At 39.7% G+C, this 26,015-nt stretch overlaps 2 protein-coding genes across 3 annotated transcripts in view; one reads left to right on the top strand and one right to left on the bottom strand.

Moving 5' to 3' along the window:
• Positions 1 to 25,563, bottom strand: part of NT5DC1 (5'-nucleotidase domain containing 1) — a 131,158-nt gene extending 105,595 nt beyond the window's left edge. For both annotated transcript variants that reach the window (XM_032101527.1, XM_032101528.1), the window contains exons 1-6: positions 25,346 to 25,563; positions 23,301 to 23,392; positions 21,587 to 21,658; positions 19,951 to 20,057; positions 18,219 to 18,298; positions 14,447 to 14,528 (exon numbers count right to left, since the gene is read on the bottom strand). In XM_032101527.1, the coding sequence (XP_031957418.1) occupies positions 14,447 to 14,528; positions 18,219 to 18,298; positions 19,951 to 20,057; positions 21,587 to 21,658; positions 23,301 to 23,392; positions 25,346 to 25,438 (526 nt within the window). In that variant the 5' untranslated portion in view covers positions 25,439 to 25,563. The remainder of the gene's footprint in view (positions 1 to 14,446; positions 14,529 to 18,218; positions 18,299 to 19,950; positions 20,058 to 21,586; positions 21,659 to 23,300; positions 23,393 to 25,345) is intronic.
• COL10A1 (collagen type X alpha 1 chain) lies at positions 915 to 8,478 on the top strand. The gene is made up of 3 exons (XM_032101526.1): positions 915 to 997; positions 1,650 to 1,803; positions 6,347 to 8,478. The coding sequence occupies exons 2-3, from the start codon at positions 1,665 to 1,667 to the stop codon at positions 8,239 to 8,241; spliced, it is 2,034 nt and encodes a 677-aa protein (XP_031957417.1). The 5' UTR covers positions 915 to 997; positions 1,650 to 1,664; the 3' UTR covers positions 8,242 to 8,478.
• Positions 25,564 to 26,015: the final 452 nt, after the last annotated feature.

Raw genomic sequence — 26,015 nt, 5'->3', positions numbered from 1 at the left:
TTAGGCAAGACTGGTTTAACAAAATCTCTTAAGAGCTAAAACCATAACCAAGTTTGATCCATAAATAGTAAAACCAGCAGCAGTTTAAATTTACTAAACTGAACCCCCCAAATATCACCCTGTGTTAACAGTTGCAAAATTAAGCAGTGTGGATTTCAGTACATTTGTTATAACTGGACACAATGAAGTTCTCATTTTGTAAGGTGAACTTGCATTTCAAGACTTCATAACACAGAATTATTACTTTCATTATATGCGTAGTAGTGTACCTCCAACATCAAAACAGAAGTCCAGAGATATAACATGAAGATAATCTCCTAAAATAACTGCTTAAAAGTAACCAGGTTCTCTCACAATTCACTTATTAGCATCTTAATTGATTCAAAGTTCTTCACTTGTATCCCAGTGAACAATTACTCATGTAAGTAGTCTCTGGTTACTCACATAAATGGTCTCTACAAACTTTTAGTGGGGTTACTCCTGAAAGTAACAGCTCACCAAAGTTCAAAATGTATAGGTCTTTCCTTAAAACATTTACAGAGAAATTTAAACAAACACTTGGAATTACTAACCTTACTTACTAGTTCTTGGTTTTTCCCAATGTTACCTGTATCAATTCTAAAAACAGAGGGGCCATAAAATTTTAGAAAAAACAAGCTATGAGCAATACAATCTCATAAACAATAAGAAATCCAGAAAATAATAAGAAAAAAAACCTAACAAAAACCCCCTTAAGAGAATCTAGGATGACTGCCCAAAATAGCTCTCCCCCACCCCTAAAAAACACACTTATACACACACAGATAATTGCTGCTTACTGATTTTGGGGGAGGAGCTTATGTCCAGCAGTCACCCAGCTAAGGGGAAAACCAGATAAATACTCAAGGGTGGCACTTGAAATCATCAGCTTCTGCTCACTCACCAGTGGCAGAAGAACTCCTCAATAGAGGAGGATTCACTCCTCTACCACTCTGCATTGGAGCTCCACAACATTTTGGTATGTCATGATTCCATTTTATTCTCTTTGGTTTTGATGGTAACTTCTTCAGGATGCCTGTTTTCTGTCTGGGGAGGGAAGAGGGTTGATATTTAAGAGCCAGTGACAGCATCCTCACTGCCACTGGAGCTATTTGTAAGGCTACGGGTAAAAACCAGGTTTCAACCTTGGTGAGATTTTTGCCACTGATGCTGAAGCAGCCAGGACTTCATCCTTCATTTGCTATAGCATTAGACAGAGGCAGTAAGGTCATGGAGGTGTTTATGTATTTTCAATGAAAACTTTTCTTCATTTCAGGGGTTTTGATATATGGAACTCCTGAACTTACTTTGGAGCTCTAGTTTAAATAATCCCTGTTTCTGAATACTGTTGTCTTGAATAGGCTGCCATCCAATCAGAATTATTCTTTTCCTAAGAGTGAACTATTGCCTCTAATCTATCTATACAACAGCTCCATCATTCAAAGTGATAGCAATGCTGATTCCCTTTTTCTTAGAGGATTTTTCATAGCTAGTGAAAGCAGATGGAAGTAAGCACAAAATAATGTTACTTCTAATACCAATAACCTAAGAAAACTCATTTATTCATGTTCCAGAAATGTAACCAAACAGCTTTTCCTTAAAACAAACTTTCTCTACCTTTTCTAACACAGAACAGATTTGGAAACATGCATTTACAAATATCTTTACTGCTGCTGTTTTGTCTGAACATTGTCCATGGCGGTGATGGATATTTTTCTGAGAGATATCAGAAACAATCCAGCATCAAGGGGCCACATTTTCTACCATACAATGTAAAGAGTCAAGGTAAGTTTACTATTTTTTCATAATAAACCAACACAATTATTCCTAGAGGGTCAATACATGAACAAAACCTCTTGCCTTATGCTACTGGTAGTCGAATTTCACTAACAGTTTAGGTTTACTAAAATAATTTTACCACTGCAGAAAGAATTTGCAGTGGCTCTGGAGTTGCCTCCCACTGACAAAGATGCACACCTGTCAGAAAAATTTTTTACATGATAACCACCAAAGGCATATACAGCAGAAACAAAGTAACAGCTCAAAGAAACAACTCCGTTTCACGAGTGGGAGTAACACAACACGATTGTGTACGTAATGATGTACAACATATTAATTATCTTCAAATTTCTTAATTCATCCCTGGGGTTTCTAGCAACAGGCCTGTCACCTACAACCTACCTACATTCAGGAAGAACTTTTACATATTTTGTCAGGTTATCTGTACTCAAAACAGATGTTAGGTGTGAATTTAAATATATTTATGATACACATGGGCAAATGAAGACCCATTTGAAGCCTAGAAAGACAAAATAAAATGATATATAGTTGTAAAAATGTGCCATAAACTTCTACATAGTTTTTCATGAGTGATTTAAGCTTATGCTTTAATTATCAGAATTAGCACATAGTAATAGAACAATTCCAGCTTTAGGATATAAAAACAAATCTCTTCATTGCATAAATCAGTCTTAGGGCAGCTTGTGTAGGCAATACGTAACCGCAATGCTACATTGTGGCATCTTATTTCTGGTTATCCTCTCTGTCCCTTTAAGTCAAACTGGTGGCTATCCCTAATGTTTGAAACTATTTGAGTTCTGTTTTATTTTTCCATGCCTAGGCCAACATCTTTTTAAAAAAACTTGAAATCAAAGCTTCTGATCCATAATGTCTACTCAAAATTGTCATTACTAAAATTAAGAGAACTGAATCTTCCTTGTAAACATCCTGCCTTCCCCCCTGAGAATAGCATTATTTTCTTTCAGACATCATCAGGATATTCAAAATAGCATTGTTTTTTGCTGTATCCCATCTACTTTTAGTTGTAATAATCACACTTGGGCAGAAATGAGGAAACTGAATGAGTGGCTCAGAAAACAGCATTAGCAAAAAAGCTTCTCTTCACCAGAAAAAGGACAGGGACAAATCTGGAGAGCAGAATTGCTGCTCAGGGCATTGCATCCACATTACCTTCATTCAGGGAGTTTTTTCAGATTAGTTCTGCAGACTGATTCTCTGGACTGTCTGATCATGAGCAGCACACATGGAGCCCAAAGAGACTCTGGTCTCGTATCAGCTGGTGTCAGTGCTGGCCCCATACCAACCAGCTCTGACACACATGCTCCAAGAATCTCTGAAGTAAGAACCAGCTGAAAGCAGCATGGCTGGGAACCTTACCCCCAAAATATTCTTCTGGGCTGTACCAAAATACTATCATAGTTTCATCCCTTGTCTTCAGCACAAGGACTTTCTGGAATCCTAACAGCATTCCTGGATTAAATTTAGGTACATGCACATAAACAGCCACTCTGAGGACTCACTAACTAGAATTCTCACTGAATTAAATGCTGCATTTCCTCCCTCCTTCCTCATTAACTTTTCATAGTGTTTTTCTATTACTTTATTCATAATAATTTATATATTTATACTATTTTAAAGTGAAGTATAGTATTTACTTGGCTATCCTCTACCATACTTCATTTACTTCTCCTCATAGTGTTTCTTCTTTCCCCCTCTATAGAAAACATCTGGGAAGGGGGAAACCAGCAAAAATTAAGCAAGAATCAGGGTAGACAGAAAATGGCGTGAAAGGGGGAAATGAATTGTCCTGAACTAAGTTTTCACTTTATATACTAACACAAAATCTAATGTGAGTGAAAATCCATATTTAGAATGAGAATGACTATATCAAAACCTGAGAAGTATAAGATGCTCTCGATTTAGGAAAGGTAACAGAAGACTATATACTAGACCTCAAAAGCAGAAACAGCCTACAGTTATATAGACATGTGACTCCAGTCATTCAAAAGTGCTTTTACAAATTTTCATTTGGTGAACAAGCACCAAAATAGAGGACTGTTATTCTTGCATCCTATAGAGAGTTTTTAGAAGAATTTAAAGAGGAAAGACTGTGAGAGATCATCACTCCTAATCTGAGATTATCTCAGAAGAATAAAACAGGAGCCTACAGAACCAAATCAATCCAGCTTTTGTCTAGTGAGTTGTTCCATACGCAAACAGCTCAAGTAGCAATGGCAAGCTTTTCATCATAGCTTACTTTTCCTATTTGATCACCAAACATTGACTTTTACAGATACAGTTACCAATAAATTATCTTTTTGCTTTGTTCAGCTTTGTCAAAAAGCAGCCTGGGACTGAAATTTCAGTCTAAACACAAACCGGTGACTCATGGCAACATATAACAGATCACACAATTTCTGTTGACAACCAAAGCCTATTAAAGTTTGGTGAAATTGTTTAAAAAAATCTTGGTCTTGACAGGTCTCCAGAACACAATTTTTTAACCAGTATGTCCTTGGCTTGAAATATTTAAAAAGTCCAAGTTGAAAACAGTAATTGAATGAGGTCTCACTATTCAACAATGTTTAAATAAGCCATTACTGCAGGTTATGTTAAAGTCTACATATTTAATTCAATACATATATGGGGTTTGACTGCACTAGAGAATGTAGACCAATTTTGCATCAAGGTATGTGCTGAGACATGTAAAAGAGTAGCCAACCAATACTTCAACGTTCTTGGTATAAATTCTACTTCATTAATGGATTTAGCAGTCCTTTTCTCAGAGGAATAACCATTGCTTTTAGACAGCACAATTAAAATTACGATTTTAATCTAAAAGCAGCACAACTTTGGAACAATATAGCTCACAGAAAAATCTCTATAACAACATGAGCGCTGACAATGCCATTAACATCTTATCTAAATTGGCAGATACCCCGACTCTGTGAACCTAGGACCAATATATTTGCATCTAAAATATGGTAAAAGTAATAAGGAGATGCACTCTGAGCTAAAGTCTGATGCAATCTGCCACCAGAAAAACCCAAAAAAGTTTGTCTATATATCACAAATAAATCACATGCTTGTATCCTATGTGTAGGATTTTAACAGCTATCTTCCTTTTCATGGCCTTAAGAAGGATGAGATAGGAAGATGTGCAAAATAAGTTGATATGCATTTGTGCTGATTTTATGCATCAGCAGAAAATGCACTCTCTGCACTTTCTAGGTAAGAGCAATTTCCCTGTCAATACAGGCAGAAGGCAACCTTGCAGATCCAAAAAAAACCCAAAATCAAATGTATTTCATGAGCATACCTCCATTATTTTTTTACAACAAAACAATATGTAGAAGAATAGTTTCCACCTTCACCTCATTTTTGGTCCAACACAGACTGGAAAATGCAGTTTATTATCTAAGAGACAGCAGAATAGCAATTGCATAAACTTTCATGTGTATATATGTAATACATACACGGGTCTTTTTGTGAGAGACTGAAAGGAAAAATTATAGCTGATACAATTGTTGATAAATTATTAACCTTTTCTAAATAATATGTTGCACTATAAAAAACAGAGTCTAGGCTCTTTTTGCATCCTTCACTTTTTATTTTTAAAATTACTTTTAGAATTAACATCCCTCACAGATATGCCATTTTGTTCTATAATGCTGCCAGTTGTTGCAAACTACTGAAGTAGTCTCACAGTATCTATGTTAATCTTATAAGTAATGTCCAACAAATCAGCATTCTAATTCCAACATGAAGCTGAAGGCTCCTCTAAACACACAGAAAACTAAGTAGTGAGATTGTTCGTTTAGTCCTCTATTTGTGACATTTGGTTAAGTGGCTCCACCTGCTGTTTTGGTAACCAAGAAAATGAAGTAGTATTAAAAAAACCTGAAACAGTGCCAGAATTCTGACAGCAGTAAAGTGAATTATCAGTTGTGACCTTACCACTGTGTGAAATTTTTATGACAGACAGAAGTCTTTCAGACAACATTTGAAAATACAACAGGCATATGTTTACAAAAGAACCAGTGCCATGGCCCACTTTTGAAAGTAGGGGAGAGGGAAGAAGAAAATTCTCACTACTTAAATGTAGCACCAAGTAGTTTCAGGGAAACTGTTACACCTGCACAGACAGCTTTCTGCAATGTCATTCATCAAACTGGTGACCTGCTAAATCTGTTACCTGGCTGGGGATGTTCTTCCTTACTTAATAGTCTGCATCTGCCTGCACAGCATTTTTTAAGCTCTCTGATGACCCTGAATCAAAAGCAAAAAAAATATAAAATTCTAGGGGCCTTCTATTTCTCATTTCCAACAAATTTGCACTTGTTACTGGTAAGGGCTGTGAAACACTTTTACTCTGAATGTCAGGTTCTCAGTGACCAACACAGCAGCTGAAATTTGACTTCTACCATGTTCAAGTTAAACTAGCCCTTCATGCATTTCACCACCATGCTACATTGCCTGCAAGTATGTTGTAGATGCCCTGCTTGATCTGGTTTCCTCTCTCTCACAGGTGTGCAGGTAAGGGGGGAACAAGGACCCCCTGGTCCCCCAGGCCCCGCTGGACCAAGAGGACAACCAGGTCCTGCAGGAAAGCCAGGGTTTGGAAGTCCGGGTCCCCAAGGCCCCCCTGGTCCCCCAGGACCACCTGGATTCTCTGCAGTTGGAAAGCCAGGAGTGCCAGGTCTACCAGGAAAGCCAGGAGCCAGAGGACTAAATGGTGAGAAAGGAGAACCTGGACCTGTTGGACTCCCAGGAGCAAGAGGGCCACAGGGGCCCCCTGGCACTCCCGGCCCCGCAGGACTGACTGTCCCTGGCAAGCCAGGACCACAAGGTCCTCCAGGAGCTCAGGGGCCAAGGGGACCCCCTGGTGAGAAAGGAGAGCCAGGTATCCCTGGTATAAATGGACAAAAGGGAGAAAATGGATTTGGCATTCCAGGCCGTCCGGGTGGCAGGGGTCTTCCAGGCCCACAGGGACCCCGGGGCCCCCCTGGTCCTGCTGGGATAGGGAAGCCTGGTGAAAATGGCCTGCCAGGTCAGCCAGGTCTGAAAGGTGACCGAGGTTTTCCAGGTGCACCTGGAGCAGCTGGTCTCCCAGGTCCCCAGGGCCTCCCAGGTGAACCTGGCGAAGTTGGCATTGGCAAGCCTGGGCCAATGGGACCACCAGGAGCAGCAGGCATCCCTGGAGCCAAGGGACATCCTGGACCTGCAGGGTTGCCTGGATCCCCAGGACTCCCAGGTTTTGGAAAGCCAGGATTGCCGGGGATGAAGGGACACAGAGGGCCTGAAGGTCCTCCCGGCCTTCCAGGACCTAAAGGAGACCAAGGTCCAGCTGGTGTGCCAGGAGAACCAGGGCCAGTCGGGCCACCAGGGAACATAGGCCCTCAAGGACTCAAAGGTTTGCCTGGTGAAAATGGCCTTCCTGGGCCCAAAGGTGACATGGGCCCTGCAGGCCACCCGGGATTCCCAGGGGCCAAGGGGGAACGAGGCCTACCAGGATTAGAGGGAAAACCGGGATACCCAGGTGAGCAGGGTCTTGCTGGTCCTAAGGGACACCCAGGTCTCCCAGGTCCAAAAGGCGACACAGGCCCTGCTGGGCTACCTGGGCTGCCTGGTCCAATGGGTCCACAAGGAGCCAAGGGAGTGCCAGGGACCAATGGTGAGCCAGGCCCCAGGGGGCCCTCAGGAATACCTGGGATCAGAGGCCCCATTGGCCCCCCTGGCCTGCCAGGAGCCCCTGGTGCAAAGGGTGAGCCAGGAGCACCAGGACTGCCAGGCCCAGCAGGCATTTCCACAAAAGGCTTAAGTGGACCCATGGGACCACCTGGACCCCCCGGGCCCAAAGGCAGCAATGGTGAGCCCGGCTTGCCAGGCCCCCCGGGTCCTCCTGGTCCCCCTGGCCAAGCTGTAATCCCACAGATGCCTGAAGGCTATGTTAAAGCAGGAGAGTCTCGGGAGCTGTCAGGGATATCTTTCATAAAAGGAGGAGTAAACCAAGCTCTGACAGGGATGCCGGTGTCTGCTTTCAGTGTCATCCTCTCAAAAGCCTACCCTGCAGCAACAGTCCCCATCAAATTTGATAAAATCTTGTACAATAGGCAGCAACACTATGACCCCAGAACAGGAATCTTCACCTGCAGGACCCCTGGACTGTACTATTTTTCCTACCATGTACATGCAAAAGGAACAAATGTTTGGGTTGCACTCTACAAAAATGGTTCCCCACTCATGTACACCTATGATGAGTACAAGAAGGGATACCTTGACCAGGCTTCTGGCAGTGCTGTCATCGATCTTATGGAGAATGACCAAGTATGGCTTCAACTGCCCAATTCAGAATCTAATGGTCTCTACTCCTCTGACTATGTTCACTCTTCTTTCTCAGGTTTCCTGTTTGCTCACATCTAATATCCCACTTACCCTGTCCTGACACACTCTCCTTCAGACCATTATAACCAGGTACTGATCTGATTTATCAATAACAGGTCATGCAATTTCAGTGTTGCAACAGGAGGAGGGAGTGAGAAGGTGGAAGAGAGTGGTTCAAACCTTGTAGAATGATATTGTGTGTTTTTAGAAAATTGTCATTAAAAAATTGTTTTGAATGATGATTGTCTGACTGAATGCAACATTAAAATTTTATGAATTAATGTAATGTACCAGTCTCCGTCCTTTTTTCTTTTTTTCCTTTTAAAAGGAAAATCAGAATTTCTAACTATCACACTGGGTTCCCCAAGGCCCCCCTGGTCCTAATACAATAAAGTATGCTAGATCATACTTCACTATACTTGAATTACCTAAAGGTATTTTATTCCAAATAAATGGTCTCAAATACACCACAGTCAGCTTAACAGCTGGACAATACACTTCAGGAACATTCTACATCCAGCTTCATCTATAAGCTATCCAACAGAAGAATGACAACTCTATTAGAGTGCATATCAACATTGCAGTTTTTGTTTAGCTCTACTGTTCTTATTAATGAATAACTACCTTGGAGAAAGGTAGATTTACAAATTATTACATGTTATTGAAGATCTACAGTTTCACAATATGAAAAAGCAGCCCAATTTGAAGCCTTGAAATCCACTTGGCTTTCTTTAATGCACATTGATGCAACAAACTAGTTCAACATTTTAAAATCTCCTAATATTCTGTAAAACTACAATACTCAGAGTCCTATAAAACAACATTGACCAAATCTAAAATTTAAAAACATATCTTCACAAGATGCAGACACTTACAAAACCAGAACAGCTTTACCACCCCTAAACTGGAGATAATGCTTGCCTGGATTTTTCCTGAACAGTTCATTCCTTTAAAACACAGTAGTGTGAGGAATTTATTTGGTAAATTTATCAGATATGGCAGTAATTAGTCAGTAGACATAACCATATTTACCATATCTACATACAAACATGTCTTACAAAAATTAGTCATCTCTTCCATTAGTTATGCTAAAAGTTAGCTTATGAATTGTTATGAAACCGTAATAGATTGATCACACATTTCTTCCAATGACAGCTGCCATTCACATGCTTTAAAAGTATCATATATATCAAAACCTTATGAACCCTTAAAGATACTATTGTTAGCTTCATTTTTTTAAGCAGAAGCTTTTAATCACTTGCACTGAAAGTCTGTAGGCCTATGCTTAAAATTTTTGTGATATTATCATTTCTTCATGAAAGCAGAACTTGAGGCTTGTTATGTTGTGTGCATTTGAAATCAGCAATGTCCTAAGTACTTGATAATACACTGGGATTAATAAAAAAAGCTAGGATACCTTTTGCTTGATAGTTGATCCATCATTAGGAAAACTATATAATGTTTTGGAAACTGTAAAGACCTACCATGAAAGCAACTTTAAGATTTTTTTTCTTCCTCTTTTTAAGTGCTGCTGGATAAGGAAGCCTGTGGTTTAGGCTATAATTCAGTGAAATAATAAATGCTTAAATAGTGTAACATGAGAGCTATTTATTTTAGCAACCAAGTAGACATAGTCAAGAAAATTGGAGCTACTATTATAAAAACTACACACAAATGTTTGTATGGAAATAATACAAAGAACAGTACCACCATTTATAAATAGCAACTATGCAATACTTTTCTTTCAACCTAAAATAAAACTCCAGACACTTGAGTCTGATTGTCTACTCCCACTTTTCTAGCTTAATGTTTTAGGATAAATATTAATTACAGATCTTTGAAGAATAATCTCCTTTTTGCACTAAAACTGTTTGCCCGTGCAGTCACTCACATTAATTCAACAGCACTTCCCAGTATTCAAACATGTGCTGCTGCCCATCCACTCAACCAGCCTGGAACTTTTGTTCCAGAAACAAATAGAGGGACTGGATATGGGAGCTGGAAAATACGACTTGGTAGTTGTGAGACTCTGGTCTCAACATCTGGTCTCTTTCACAACATGAAATGTATACCAAAGCACATGCTTGAAATTGTTGTAGATGCTTGGTGCTCAGCAGTATACTACTGCCCTGTGATTCCAATGAAGTCAGAAGAAACTGGGCCCAGACAGCATTGTTAAAAGCATAGTGCACTAACCCTTATCATCCATCCATCCATCCATCCATCCATCCATCCATCCACTTTAAATCAGGTTTTGTCCTTCATGTCTTTATTCCTCGAACATGTGGGGCTTCAAATAAGTCTACAGCTTGGTACCTCATGCCTGGTTTTTTTAAGTCACTAAGTTTTTCATAATTGCTCAGATATTAAGTCACCGAGAAAGCACCTCTTAAAACTGAAAAGCTAGAGATGATACAGCAAATTGTGGCAAAAGCACAACTTATACTTTGATTTTAGCTTTGGATTTTCAGTTTAGAGGGGACCTTGAGATGGTCTGTAGCATTCTAAAGCTTGTTTTTTAATATTTCCTCCACATGAATATGAGCAATCTATCTAAAGATAAAGCCCTTCCAAAAACCCTATTTCTTCTGGATCTTGGATGTCAGAGGAAAGAAAATCCAACATGAGATTCAAAGGAAAACTTAAAGCTTTAAAACTTAAAAAATAGTACAAAATCACTTCCAAAGAAGTACTGAAATTTCTGAAGCCTTACGTGATAAAATACATGAAGCACCCAAACAATCCCTTCTGTATTTAGCTGGAAAGCACAGCAAAGAAATGTAACAAATTTACTTTTTACTTGCTTCTTTGTTGCAGTTTCCACAATTAAAACAAATAAAGATATCTCATCACTGCTACATCAGCATTAGGAGCTACTAATATTTTGCACAACTTTTGGAAGATTGGTTTTTTTGGCCAGAAAAGCATCTTTGCTTTTTGTTTCTTATATTTGAAGTTGCATATAAAAGATAAAACACACATATCACAGACATCTAGATTCATTATCTTTTGCCAAGACCATAAACTTGTGATCAAAAACATGTGTATCAATCCTTGCTATGGGCAATTTATGAAGTCTGCTGACATATCAGCCATGATTTTTTTACTTCTGAAATGAAATATAATCTTATAAACTGGCTGAAAATATTGCAGATATATAACTTTAACTATATAGCCACAGATGCTACAGTTTTCAGAAGTCTCAGGAAAATTACAGGGGAAGACAAGTCTTCAGAACAGAGGAAGTAGCCTTTAAGGTAAGGAATTTTACAAAATTCTGCTTTAAGAAGTTGTATTTGGCAACATTTCCCTCAAAAAGCTATTGAATTTTCTGTCAAGAAAAATCATCAAATCTGAAATTTTTCACAAGGAAATAATGATACAGTACTTCAAGCTCTTATTAGTCCTCTGAAGAGCACACGTTGTTTCCACAATATGCCGACAGTTTAATAGTGTAAAATACATTGCTCCATGATGTTTTCTTTAAAATTGCTCTTTAGTAATATCTATAAAACATTCACTAAATCCAACACAGTCAAAGTAATGTTAATCACTTCACAGTTGCAAAATATTCCAGTAATAAAAATAAAATATTGAGAATAAAATGGATTCTCAAGTAATGTGATTCTCAGCTTGGATATCAATTGCAGAGAGCACCCTTGCAGGTGTTACTTTGTAAGCAATGACCACATAGCAAATATCTGTGCTCATTACTATCTGACACCACGCTTTTCTGATAGTATTTTTTTCATAGATTTTCTTTTTCTTTCTTTTTTTTTTTTTTTTTGAGTTATTTTTCACTATGGAATGTCTAAAATAACACAGGGCTATTTGGGAACCCCCTTAATTTCCTTTTGCAAGCCTCAATTCTTCACTTCTTTACAAGTAGAAGAGTGGGTTAATACCCTTCATCAAGCTGAGTCAGGACAATTAGGCCTATCTGAAAGAGCCATCCAAAAAAAATAACATAAGGCAATTATCTAAGGCAATTACCATAGCTAAGACAATGAAAAGCAAAATCCGTCAGACACCTGATTATGATCAAAAAAATTATGTGAAAAAGAGAAGGGACAATGAGACACAAGGGCACACTGACAACAAATCAAAGTGAACTGCAAACACTCAGTGGATTTCAAAAAATAAAGCGGTCAGTCGTTCTGCTCTGCCACTGACAATGGCACCGCTAAGACGGCGTTTCGAGTTGGGAACTTTGCGTCCCCTCAACTGACCACTTAATAAGTTTGCTTTTGAAACTTTACCTTGACTAACTGTTAATGAGCACTGCTTTTCTCTGAGGGGTTAAACCCTCTACAAGACATGGAGTTAAGTCAAAAGCCTGTGGTTTTCTGGCCAGACTCTGGGCTATGAAAGACACTGGGGCTTCCTGGTATGTAGATGTTGGGAGCCAGGTTTAGGAGTTTCCTCAGGAAGTTACGTTAGATGTGAAACTGAGAAAAAAAAAATCTCTTTGTCAGCAGTCATAGAAGATTAGTACCATTATTCTTATATCACAGAGGGGCCTGAAGCAAAAAGAGATGCTCCATGGGAATATCACTGGTAAGTGATACAGGAAGAAATTATCTCTGGTTCTTCTGACTCATGTTCAGTGCTTTAGCTACTGGACCATGTTATTAAATGGAAAATAAAAACACTGTGAAGCCTTTAAAAGTGATTAATGACAGAGTATATCACTTTCTTATATTACAATATTTAAGTGCATATAATTTGTATTGTTTCACTTCTAATATTACAGAGCTTTATCCAATAAAACTCGTGCCTCAGTTACTATACTTTTGTGTATTTTTAACGCTCTTATGCATGTGCACTCTGACAGAAGCTAGAAAGGATTAAGTCATATCACAGATTTTATTTGCAGATTCCAGATTTACATATAGAAATAAGTACCTGATAGGTATAAGTGTCCAAATGTACACACAAGCAGACACTTACATATAAATAAAACTGAGTAATTATTTGTATGACTTCAAAGTTCAGACTACCTTTTTCCTGGATCTCATTAATTTCCAAAGAACACTTGTAAAAATTTTTTTTTTTTGCTTCATGATCCCCACCTTTTTGAAAAAAGAGTTCTCATGGTTTGAAGAAAAGAATTAACAAAAATTCTAAAAATATAGTTACAGTTGATTAGGGTTGATTTCATATCAGCAGAAAAGAAAGGATATATTTATTTTGTGTACGAATGAGTTCCTAGGGAAACTCATATCTACCAATCACACTCTAAGCTCCATTAGATACTCAGCAACAACAAACAAAGCACTTTGGGAATATCTTCCTGGTTTTTACCATTTGCATCCTGGTATCAACTTCCATTTTTGTTTGGAATCTCTGAAACAATTTTGTCAACTACATTTGAAAGAAATACAGCAAGTAGGACAGCTCAGGTGAACAAACAGTAGGCTTTAAGAAGGCCCAAACTAGACAGGTGTCTAGTGACTGTTGCATCAACCAAGGTAATTCTAATAGTAGTTCAGAATTCAGAACTGAGCTGCATATAAATGTTTTACAAGAAATAAGGTTAAAAATAATTTCAATTAACTGTGTGCACCCACAATAGTTAGCCTTTATTATCAACTTATTATTTTATATTATATTTAGTAGTAACTCTGAAGTTATGTCCGTGAAGAAAGAAAAATAATTTCTTGGTGAAGGGTATCCAAGATGTTTTCCAATTCTAATTTATATTACAGAATTATAAGGTTGGTTTTGGTAGGAGAAACACTATTATTTAAAAAATGGTCCCCTGCAATTGTTAGGAAGTTCAAAATTGCCTCTGTATTGTGTCAATAACACATGAGGAATTCTAATCAAAACTAGAGCACTAAAGAAATTCATCAAATATTAGTTAGTACTTGAATTTCTTTCCCCAATGTATTTCTGATTTTATATATCATTACAAGATCATAAGGAATAGATTCAAAACACAGTTCAAGGATGTCCACTTTACCATACCAATCATGGTAAGAAACCATTTTTCTTCTAAAATGAGTGAAATAGCACATCACAATTGTTATTAAAGACATCAAAACAGTGAAACGAATCAGAAATAGTAATGATAAAGATGTTTTATTACAGGAAAAACATGTGTTTACTATACAACTATTTATGAACGTGAAAAGTAAAAGCTGTGTTGAGTAGCCTACAGCGTACTTGCAAACATCTTTGCTCTTGCAAGCACATGTAATACTTTCAGCTGTTATAGTGATTCTTCAGTAAACCCACTTACCTTTAAAAGCTGATATTTTATAATTATGTTGGATAGCAGCCACCATGTCCTTCCAGAAGTCATACTTTTTCTGACCATCATGCTGTAAATGTCAAAAGGAACTTAGTCATTATATCAAGTATCAGCTATTACAAGCTTTCATAGTGAAACAGTGACAGAAATGCCATGAATAAAGAAAATTATATGGATTAAGACAATAGTAAGACAGCAGGATTCAGGACATCAAGGCTCAGTAGTACCCAGCTTAACCTTGGGTAACTGCAGACAAGTTATGTCCCTCTTAGAGGATTATGATGGGAGGAGGAAGGGAAAAGGAGAAATGATTAATATTTGAGAGCAACTCCAAAACATTAAAGCAAAGAGGGGCATCAGAACAGCAACTTACAGAATGAGCATCCCACTGACATTTGGGAAAAAGAAGTGCCTAGGGCTGCAGATACTGAACTTAACAAGCATGCTGACATTATCCACAGCCTGGCATTGATACCACCTTCCCCCTTAAGGACTGGCAAATCCCTTTGCTATAATTTAGAGGTAATGCCCTTCTGCCAAGAACCCTACCCCAAACATGGTATAAAATACTCATCCAGAAGCCTGGCTGAGCAGCACTTGATTGCATTGTGCTCTGAAGACTGCCAAACCCCAGCTCTGGCAGAAGAACAGGGGAAGGCAGTCCATGATTATGAACAGTCTCTGGCTATTCCCAGAAAGCTTCCCCAGCATAGCAGAGCTCCAGTTGACCTCAGCTGCCCCTTCAGAATCTCACATGGGAGAGGAAAACCTTCTCAACCAGCTGAGCCCCACAGCACTCTCAAACTCCACAAATTTTAGTAGTGATGAATGAAACAGATGCAATTACACAGCCAGCCAGTATTACAGAGCAGAGGATTAGCTACAGAGCCTGTAGCTCTATAACTTACACAGTAACCTGGCAGCAGTAAAGCAGGTGGTATAGTCTTTATGTGTCATGGAAAGTATTTCTGTAATGCTGTTACAGGCCTTCCACATCTGCTTTAGGATACATTTCAAGTCAACTCTTAGCAGGTTTCAGGGCACTGCTGCCCTCTGTGTATTGATATCTGCACCGATACCCGAATAATGACCCATTTTATAAGCATAAAGCTTTTTGTAGAGAGGGAAACATTCAGAAACTGAAAAAAACCCAAACTCAAACCCTTATCACTGCCAAACCAAAACCATGTATTTTATATATACTGAAGCAAACTGCTATTTCAGGCCAAATCTGCCATGGAGGCTTCCAGAGAACAGTCTGCTTTTACTTTCACAATCAGCAAGTCACACAAACAAGGTCTTTTGTGCATAACTGACAAGCACTATGGCAGTTTGCTGATAGTCCATCAGCTCTACAGTTTAAGGGCAGGAAAGATATGGTGCTGTGTGGCTTTCAGAGGTTTTTTTTTAATCCATTCCGATAGTAAACTGCCACAGAAACACATAAAAGAGCTAATAAAGAGAAAAGGTTTCATGTGTCAGCTTCAGCTAGCCAAGGATGCTAACCAAGGATGATTATTCAAAGCTATGTACAGGAAATACTGGGGACCATCTGTCTAGCAGCAATGTAAGCAGCCTAAGCTAGCACTCTTCTCAAGACAGACTCAACTGTCTGCTCCCCTCATACTCCATGTGGCTGGCTTAGTCCTTAGTTTGGAGTTTTGGATTTTTTTGCTTGTTTCTCCCAAAAAAACCCCCAAAAACCAGTGCACTGAACAGAAAGTTCCTCAGAGTGCTGTTTTGAGGACAGATGGATACTAGTTTAAAACCGGGTACACTTCCTTCAAAACATTTGAGCTCGGGGGAGACTAAAATAACTTAAACAAATTTCTTGCAAATCTTCAGGCATTGCACACAAGATGTAAAGGAAAACTGACTGATTCCTGAAAAGCAGAGAGAAAACTGTATGCATGGCCATGCAGTCCACCATGATTTTGGTATGATTACAAAATGTGATTTTATTAGCTGAACCATCAAAACAAAGCAATGTGTTGTTTAGCTCATCAGTGTGAAGATCAAAACCACTAACCAGCTCCCATGCTTTGTCTGAAAACACATTAAGAGTTCTGGCTCTGGACACAGCAAAAACAGACACATTTTTAACAGTGCAGGGTAGTCCAGCATCCAGCTCATGTGTAAACCTATGTTGAACCCAAACTTAGCAATTCTTGCATCTGCTTCCAGCAGAAAGCTTTCTTGAACCTAGGATGGTGTCTGAAAATGGTAAGAAAACAGCACTTACTAAGCAGGCTCACAGAACAGGACACAGAAGGCTCTATTTTATTTTAGAAACGTGAAAGAAGAAAATGCAATGGTTTCTAACCCTTAGGATGCAGCATTTTGCAGGCATGAGTTCTGGGCTGGAGAGGCTGACCACCTCCTGCCTTGCATCTTTCTCAAGTGGCTGATGCTAACCTTCCAGGGAATTGCTGTAGCCCTCCTGTTGAAATGGGGCCGACATCCAGAAAAATACTCTAGAACTGCTAGGAGATGAAGAGGGTGCAGGACCCACTTCTTGTAGCTCTCCGGAGAAACGGCACAGCTTTAATTCCCTTTGGCTGAAGATGGCACTGACCCAGGACCAGTGCTCCAGCCTGCAAACTAGTAATAGGATGTGAAAGCTTATTACACACATTCTATGATGTGCTTTCTCTCTTAATAAGTAGGTGATTTGTGCTGAGTCTAAATTAAATATAAAGTAAATACAATACAGGTGTCACAACTGCAACAGGTTTCTAAGCTGTGAACAGCTTAGAGGAAGGAGATTAATCAGGCAGAAAGTTAAGAGTCTTACTGAGCACCTGTCCTCCATGCTTCCCTGATAAGCTAGTTTTAGCTAACTCTTCATGCAGCACTTGGACTTAGGCAGCAACCTACTCAGCATGCTATTTTGGAGTGAAGGCTAAAGCAGCAAGTCACCTAATATCCAAAGAGACCCCAGATACTCATCTCACAGCTCTGACTTTCACTCTGCAGACAAGGTTAAGTAATTTTCAGGCCTGCAGCGCTTTGGTACCTCTGGCCAGAAGACTGCCTCAGTACTCTTTTGACACCAATATAGTTACTCTGTGAGAAGGACTCTCTCCTATCTCCAGCTGCACACAAATTAAACATTCAAACCTACTTTTATACAACAAAACCATTATCATCAAACTTCAGAGGTAGAATTTAGGAGATTCTATCTATTTAAAAAGCACTGAAAAAGGTTCAAGTATTTTCCACCTTAAGAATTTGACCTATTGTTTATCAGAGGAAAAAATTTAAAAGATACTATGCCAGAGGCGTATTTATATCTGTGTACACAGATCAACATATTTAGGACAAAAACAAGCTTAAAAAATGATGAAACGAAGCTTTCAAATCATTAACGACTTCCAAATTAGCAAATCGAGTCATTCAGAAAACTTACACTCTATTTATTTCAAGTACCATCAAGCATAATTGAAGATAATTGAGACTTTAAGAACTGCATTCTGCATATCACAGGGTAAACTTGAGGAAACAGCACATTTCTATTAGTATCCTAGTTATTTGTGCCCTCTGGTGGAAGCACTTTTATTTTGAACATGCCATGTAGCTCATAATTATCTTCAGAGACTACTTTAATACAGTAAGTCCAACATGGAACAGTCCAAATAAGAAAAAGACCTTGATGCTGTTCAATACCCAAATCATATGCATTTAATAATGCATGCAAGAGATGTGGTGGTGAAAGAAAAAGACAATGCAATACATAATTTTCAAACAATCCAGTTCTTACCTGATCTAAGCTGTCCACAACCCTTGCACACAAGAGAGCTCCTGGCAGGTCAAAATAATTATCATACAAATAGTATTTAGCTGGAAAAAATAATTTGAAAAATATACTTTAAACACCCCTGTATTGTATGCTTTAATCACAAACAAAAATTACTTTTGAATAATAATATAAGCTCCTATTTGGATTTTACTGGTAATAAGCATTATCTGTTTCCCAACCTTTGTTAGCCTTTTTTTCCACTTCTGATTCTCACAACTGGCAACTAAAAGTTGTTTATCTATATGAAGACAGTGAGGTTTTAATAAGACATTTTAAGATTCTAAAATCCCAGGTGTAAGAAAAGGGGGAGAAACCATGAGTTTTAAGTCAGGATGGTATCTTTCAACTCTTCCAAAATACCTTTTTCCCTAGCAGCGAAAACACAAGAGAAGTGTTTGAGAAGTTCAGAGACATTTGGACAGGTCTGACACAGTCATGTCCCTTGCACCCACATGCTGCGGACAGTGCCTTGGACCAAGGGGAAGTGTGCTCACATTACTACACGAGTCCGCAAAACAGAATTGTATCCGGAGGGTGCCAGTGTCCCCCCAGACTAAGGTCATGCTCAACAACTCTCTCCAAGGAGTGAAATGACTTAACCAGTGATTAGTTTTTTTTTCATGATCTTGTGTGTCCTGTCTCTTAGGTATATTCAAGAACAAGTCAGCAAAATGGGGATTAACATCCACGACAGAGACCAAGTGCATGTTTAAGCAAAAAAGAAAAGCACATATCCTATATGACCAAAGGAAACCTCTCTCTTCCTGCCTTTTGCAAAAGATTACCTACAGTTTAGAATAAGCCTTACATTTGCAGTCAGAAAAATCTCAAGGAAAGTATCTCCATTACATAAAAAAATGCACCTTAAGTGAGCACTTCCTGTGTGTTATTTGCAACTGCCAAGATCAAAGTAAAGCAGAGAGGAAACACAGAGCAAGAACACAAACCTAGCCACAGTTCCTTCAAAGTGACTCCTCTCTTAAACACAAGGAACTTCAACTGCAAGGAACTTCAAAGTTTTGTTTCCAGACCCACATTGTTCTTTGCACCTGCACTGAGACCTCCAGTAACAGCACTGATGGCAACAAGTCAACAATTAAGAAAAATTTAAGATTTATCCTGAATGAGATAGGAGATCAGTCAGCAGGTATTCAGTAATTTACTGTGCATCAGCTGTTCCTCTTGGGTTCTGAGGCTCTGTCTCCTTATCAATACAATAATTATTAGTAGTATTATTAGTATACTTATTATAATATCATTTTGTTTCAATTATAAGTTGTTCTCAACGTGAGATTTACCATTCTTTCTGATTCTCCTGCCCACTGGGCCTGGGCAGGGCGGGAGTGAATGAGCAGCTGTATGCTCCTCAGCTGCTGGCTTGGGTTAAATCATGATACTGGCAGTATCAGTCTATTTCATCAAGGGACAGTGTGCCCACCACTATAACCAAAACATGCCTATAATGTCAGCTCATTTGTCTTATCATGAAATAAATACCATGAAATAGATTTAAGGTGAAGTCTAGTACTAGAAGTTAAAAATACATAAAAATCAAGTTTCCCCCAATACATTTACCTATTCTGGCAATTTCCAGTTCAAGCATTTTTACAAATCAGTGTTAAGAACTAACAGTATGAGACACTGAAGGGACCAGAGCAATTTCAAAGAAGAGGACATGCTAAAGCATAGCTACCTGTGCGTGAAACCATTCCACTGACTGTATTAAAATGCTTCCACTCCCTCCTTCCATAGTTCTCCAGGATCTCTTCGAATGTCATGCTCTTTGTACCATGGCTTGCCCTATTCGATGCATTAAGTTGTTTATAAAAAAACAAAACGAAACAGAAAAGGGTTGAAAACATCCAAACATTACTACTTGTGCAAAGTAACACACTGCAACTGGATATTGCAGGGGATGCAAGCTGATCAAAACTGACTCTCTTTACAGCTTAGAAGTTTCCCAGGACCTACTAAACTTTTATCATATACATTCCAGTTCTTGATAAAAGCCTTACTACACAAAGGTTTGGTTGGCTGGGGCACAGCTACCGTGCCTCACCTGCTAACACAATCACTCTGTGTTGCTCGAATGTTTTCAATTGTGTGAGGACACTCACTATACTTGAGCTATCAGTATACACTGCACAATAAAGCACAGTGCAGAAAGCCTATACATCATTCTGAAGCCTGGTAACACTCACAGAATGCAGGGCAGGACTATGGAAAAGTGCTAGTTTGAGCCCTGCAAGCAGCTCTTTAATACATAAGTACACACAAGCCTTTTTAGGCATTAAAAATCAAATAGTTGGGACCATCAAATTGGGTCCCATTTTGAAGCAAACACAGGCAACACCAGAAGAAGTAACCCTGTACCACTCTTCCCTTTAATGAGGTATATATATCCCTTAATCTTGAATTCTGCATTTAGTACTCCAAAATTCATGCTATTTAATGAATTTTGGGATACACAGCGATGACTCAAAAGTATTTCTTTCTTCTTTTAATGAGATCTGATTTTCCTTAGCATCTTCAGGCTCCTTCTCCCACATGCTATCAGAAAAAAAAAAAAAGTAGAGTCTGTCTTGCATACTGAATTACACAGATTTTCATTCTGGAACAAAATTAGGCAGAAATGGGACTAAGATTAATATACTTTAGATATATTTGCTTTTCAGTTTTTGATTCAAAACAGCAGTCTTCTATATTAAAAAAAAAAAAAAGGAGGGAAAGAAGAACTAAGGATGTACTGAAACGAGGACTGAAAGCAAAACAGCTTTTAAGAGGAAACCCCCTACAATTCTGAAAGTGAATGTATCAGTTTCTGTGTTTATCTCAGGCAATTTAAATTATATGTTGTAAACTTGCAGAATTTTGAATATCTATGGCACAAAATAATAGTCATTCCAGTCATTAGTATTAGTCATTAGCACTGCCTCCCAAGCCAGGTTACTCTCAATCCAAAGAAATACTTTACTCTGGATTTTAGCAGAACTGGACAAAGAATACATTGGTAGCCACCAAAGAAAATGAATTCACTTTCAAGATCAACATGTCCTCAGAGTCTCAGATTTTATTAAAAATGAGATATTATTTACTACCAGCTAACACCAAAACATCCCCAAAAGATTCCATACGTAACATTAACAAAAACTGAGCACCACATTACCAAAGAGTATTTAAACTTTTACATCTAATAAATTAATGCATGCTTAAATTAATATTTTAAATATTTATAAAATTGAGAGACGGCATTTAGAAAGGGGATAAAATGTTAATGTATTTAACAATATAACTTATATTTAACAATATAGATTTATTGTCAATATTACCTTAAAACTGTTCCATCTTCTGCAAGTTTCAGGAAGTTTCCTTCTTCAATGTCCAACACCAAGCCTTTGCAACTAAGAATAAATTAATTTTACAGAAGAAACAAAAAATTAATGCTTTCAGAGGACTGTCTTCATATCTATCAGTGATACGCAGTTACAGAAGCTATGGTGCTTGTAGCTACGATGCTACAGAAAACCAAACAAGTCACAACCCTTCAAATACTTCCATGTTTGAACAATGCTCTCTATAAGAAAGTACACATTATTGCAATGAGGACTGGATTTTCCTTACATAGCAAAATCCTACTAAATAAACCCAGTTCCATGTCCAGTAAATTCAGTGACCGTTCATATAGATTGATTGGAGGTTTAAGGCCCAAATAGTTAAAACTAAGAAATGTGATATTTAAGTCACTTCTATTAAAGAATTTTTTTTTTTTTTGGTGGCAACTCCTCTAGCTATTACTAGACTGATAACACCAGTTACTACAGAAAAGAAGGGTAGAACGTCACTCTAAATGAGGCAACTGAACAAGCAAAGAACACATGAAGCAGAAACATTTCCATGTTAGTCATCACTAACAAGGGAAGAGTTGACAGCATTGGAGACACTTGGCAAGAGTTTCTAATTCTCCCTAATAAATCTTTATCTTTTGGACAATTGAATCTAAATTTGCTTAGGTTCTTTGAAAAATTAATTCAGAATTCAGTGGTTAGAATACAAATGAATAAATGAGACTGAGGAAGTAAAGGCACCTTCATCCTCTATGAGACACCCAAAGGAAAGAAGGTATGCCATGAAGGCAGCAAGCAGATCCCAACCTTTCGTGAATGACTCCTGGGCAAGTAGCAATGACACACTGTTACCAGCACTGTAGGGATGCAGGTCCACGTTAATGAACCTCCTGCTTCAATAGGAGACCAAACCCAAGATCTCTAGAGCTGAACAAAGGATTTCTTGCACCATAGGCCTCAAAATATAATAAATAGATACAGTGCTCATCTCACAGAAGTTGAAATCAATCTCATTGGAAACTGTCCAGTCAAATATTGAATTGTAAAAACGATTACACAAGAATGCACATATTATTTCAAAAAAAATCTGTGTGTTTTCCCCTAAAAATATCTAGTGATTATCTGCCCTTCAAATCTCCACCCCCACGGCCTAGATAATAACCTACTGAAGTTAAAAGATAAAGGTTCAAGTTCCTGCTCAAAGACCACTGAGTTCAGAGCAGGAACTTGTGTTTCAGTCTTTTTTATCACAGCTTTGCGCCTAATGTGCCACCCAAAGGCTACCTCCCGGCATTTAACCTTCTTGTGGTTTCTCAGAAGGCTGTTGGGATTATTCTACCTTACACAAACACAACAACATCTGTTGAGAGAAAAATGACTAAAATCTGATGGTTACTGTTGAATAGAATGTAGAAGACAAAGAAGATATATAAAATAAGAGAGTGAGACTAAAAGGCTCCTGTCCAGACAGCTGGAAGCACAGACAAAGCAAGCTTGGATGCCCAGTTCTCTCTTCGAAATACCACGTTAGAAGTATCTCATAACAAATACTTCTTAGAACAAGTATTTAAAACTGTAATTTTTGATTTGTCCTTTGGACTTGACAATCATGACACCAACTGCCTAATAAACGAAGCTATTTTCTGGGCTTTGTAAAAGTTACAGCTTAAAGGAATGATGTTATTTTCAATGTACTCACCAGAAGTCTAAGCTGTCTGGTGCTAGAATCAGCAAGTCTTCGTCATAGCCCTTCTCCGTTACCAGATACTGGGCAAAGCTATCATATATTAGCTACAAATGAAAAAAACATATGCATTCATTATATCGATTAAGTGAGATCAAAGACACTGCTTCCTTGGGAAGTGGCAAGATGCGAGTGTTAGCGCCTCCTAAGTGAAATCACACCGGGGAGCTATGGGCCCTGTCCCACTGCCTCCACTGGGAAGTAGTGCCTGAAGTTATTTCTATCACAGCTGGAAAACACACAAGAGTTCTGCTGCAATGTGTCCAGCACAGCCCAGATTACAACATTTTACTTTACAGTCCCTGTGCTTCAAGACTGTTGGGAAATCAAGATAGCAAGTAGTTAAAGACTAGTCACTACTTGCCCCTCCCCAATCCTTTTTGTTTTGTTCATTCTTTTAAATTTTAAATGTCATGGTTACTGAGATTCAACAAGCAGCTTCCAAACCAATAAATATTTATCTTTAGGGGGCATTTTAGAAGTATTTGACAGAATTTATTTTGAAAAAAATCAGCAACTACTGAATAAATGGTTATTATTTCTAAGTTCAGAAGACTTAGCATGACACTCAACAATTTATTAATGTACTGTGCTGGTAAAGTTTTACAAGCAGATCTACGGAGATGCTGCCATGTCCTTAAAGACCATCCAAAAATACTAATTGCTCCCCTTTTCTCAAGGTTCTTTTATTGAAGTTGTTCCCTGCCCTTTTTTCTTTAATTACAACATATGGTCTTGGAATTAATATGATTGATATCTGAGAAAGACAAATATGAAGGCCAACGCTGAAACAGTAAGAACTAACTACATCTTCAGCTGGGCCTGTCAGCCTTTTAAAGTACTTTTTAATTCCAATAGGTAAGGAGGCATGCAATGGGCATGTGTCAGTCTGCCTCTGTCTTCTGTGAGAAGATGAAGAGCGAACCAAGTTTAGTAAAAGGTTTTGGGATTTTTTCTCCATTTTGTTCATTGGTTGGTTAGCGTTTTTTAAAAACTCTTATAGTTATCAATTGTCTAATGTTTGCCATCATCGGACAAAATTTTTATCAGCAAGAACGTGCTTGTGTAAGATGTGATGTGTGTGGCACAACAGAAAGAACATGGAAGGTAAACCTACTGTTACACAGTTTCCACCTAGAAATTTAAGAGCTCATGCATTTTATTGCTACTGTTGAACCCTCTTTTGTAAGGAAGATGCTTCTCCACGCAAGTTCACACATAGCTAAGGGAAGCAATGCACTTTTTCAACACTAGATGCACTGCACCATGCCTATTAATAAATGGGACAGCTCATAAACATTTGTTCCTATACCAAATTCTGAAATATCTTGCAATTAGCGTGGGAGTCCTGTGCAGTGCCAAATGTACTGTAGGTGACTGTAGGCAAAGAATAGGGGAGAGTGAGACACCAGGAGCATCCACGACACAAGATAGCTCCTGGACAGAGTCCTGACATCAACAGAGAAGGACAAGTCAGTGTAAGATTACCAGGGGGTTTAAAAAAGAAAGTGCCAAGGGCGGGAGCGCACAGCACAGGACAGCACTTCCTCTCCGAAAGAGACCACAGGGCCAAATCAGAGGTGCCGCGTGCCTCTAAACTCGGCGTTTTAGTGTAAGCACCAGAAAGTTCGCAAAGGTCTCCTGTCCAAAGTGCTGCGGACTCCTCACTCTGCAGCATCTCTGGATTTGGCGGGGAGGCTCTACCTTTTCCTTAGCGCCGCTACGGCCAGGAAAGAAGCACCATTTTCAAGGAAGGAGACATGGCTGTCCCCTTCGCTCGAGCAGAGGCCTGCTGAGGAAGCGCCCAGCGAGAGATGCACTTGCGTTTCTCTTTTCTTCCGTGGATGTCTGAGCCAGCCGGCGCAGGGCTCGCTGCCCCCGCCGGAGGGGTCCCGGCCCCGCGCCCCGGCGCTTTGCCTTTGGCTGAGCATGCGGCGGGAGCGGGGCGGAGCGGGGCCCCTCCCGCGGCTTTCCCGGCCGCCCGCGCCGCCCGCACTCACCCGTGCGCTCTGCGGGAGGTGGTACCGGCAGAGCGTGTGGTCCAGGTCGAAGCCCACCACGTCGCAGTCAGCCAGGCAAAAGTGCTGCTGCATCGCCGAGCCGCCGCCGCCGCAGGCGGGCGGAGGAGGAGAAAGAGGCGGGACGAGGAAGGAGCGCGGGCGGCGCTTCCTGCGGAGCCGCGCCGGGCAGAGCGGAGCGGGGCCCGCGGGACACCCTCGGCCCGCCCCGCCCGGCGGGGCCGCCCTCACCTGCGGCACAGCCTTTCGGACAGCCCGGGGATGGAGGGGCGGGCACCGGGCGGACGGCCGGAGGCGTGTCCAAGCGCTCGAATTCGAAAAACGCGCTTCCCGCCGAGGCTGTGTGTGCCTGGGAACAGGCGTGGGAACGGTGGGCTCCCGCTCCTCTGACAGACCGCAAACGCGCGTCATCGGGGGTGTTTGGTGGGACCTGGCGAGCAGAGAGCAGGCGGGGAACAGGAGTCAGCCTTGGTTAGTGACAGGACAGCCAGTGCCACACCGCAAGGGCCCTACAGGGGACAATTAGCATATGTAAGTAGACAAACACTACTTACTACCTCATTATGCACCCTCAGCACGTTTGCGATGATACCAAGCTGTGTGGTGCAGTCGACGCGCTGGAGAGAAGGGATGTCATCCAGAGGGACCTTGA

This window comes from Corvus moneduloides, chromosome 3 (genome assembly GCF_009650955.1).
Source record: "Corvus moneduloides isolate bCorMon1 chromosome 3, bCorMon1.pri, whole genome shotgun sequence".
Lineage (NCBI taxonomy): Eukaryota > Metazoa > Chordata > Aves > Passeriformes > Corvidae > Corvus > Corvus moneduloides.
This window is presented reverse-complemented; position numbering and strand designations above follow the sequence as displayed.

What these genes read in the sequence shown, in the direction of transcription:
- COL10A1 (XM_032101526.1), top strand. Translation starts at nt 1,665, where the DNA reads ATGCATTTACAAATATCTTTACTGCTGCTGTTTTGTCTGAACATTGTC. An exon ending in ATACAATGTAAAGAGTCAAG is followed by an intron (nt 1,804 to 6,346) that starts GTAAGTTTACTA and finishes TCTCTCTCACAG; the next exon opens with GTGTGCAGGTAAGGGGGGAA.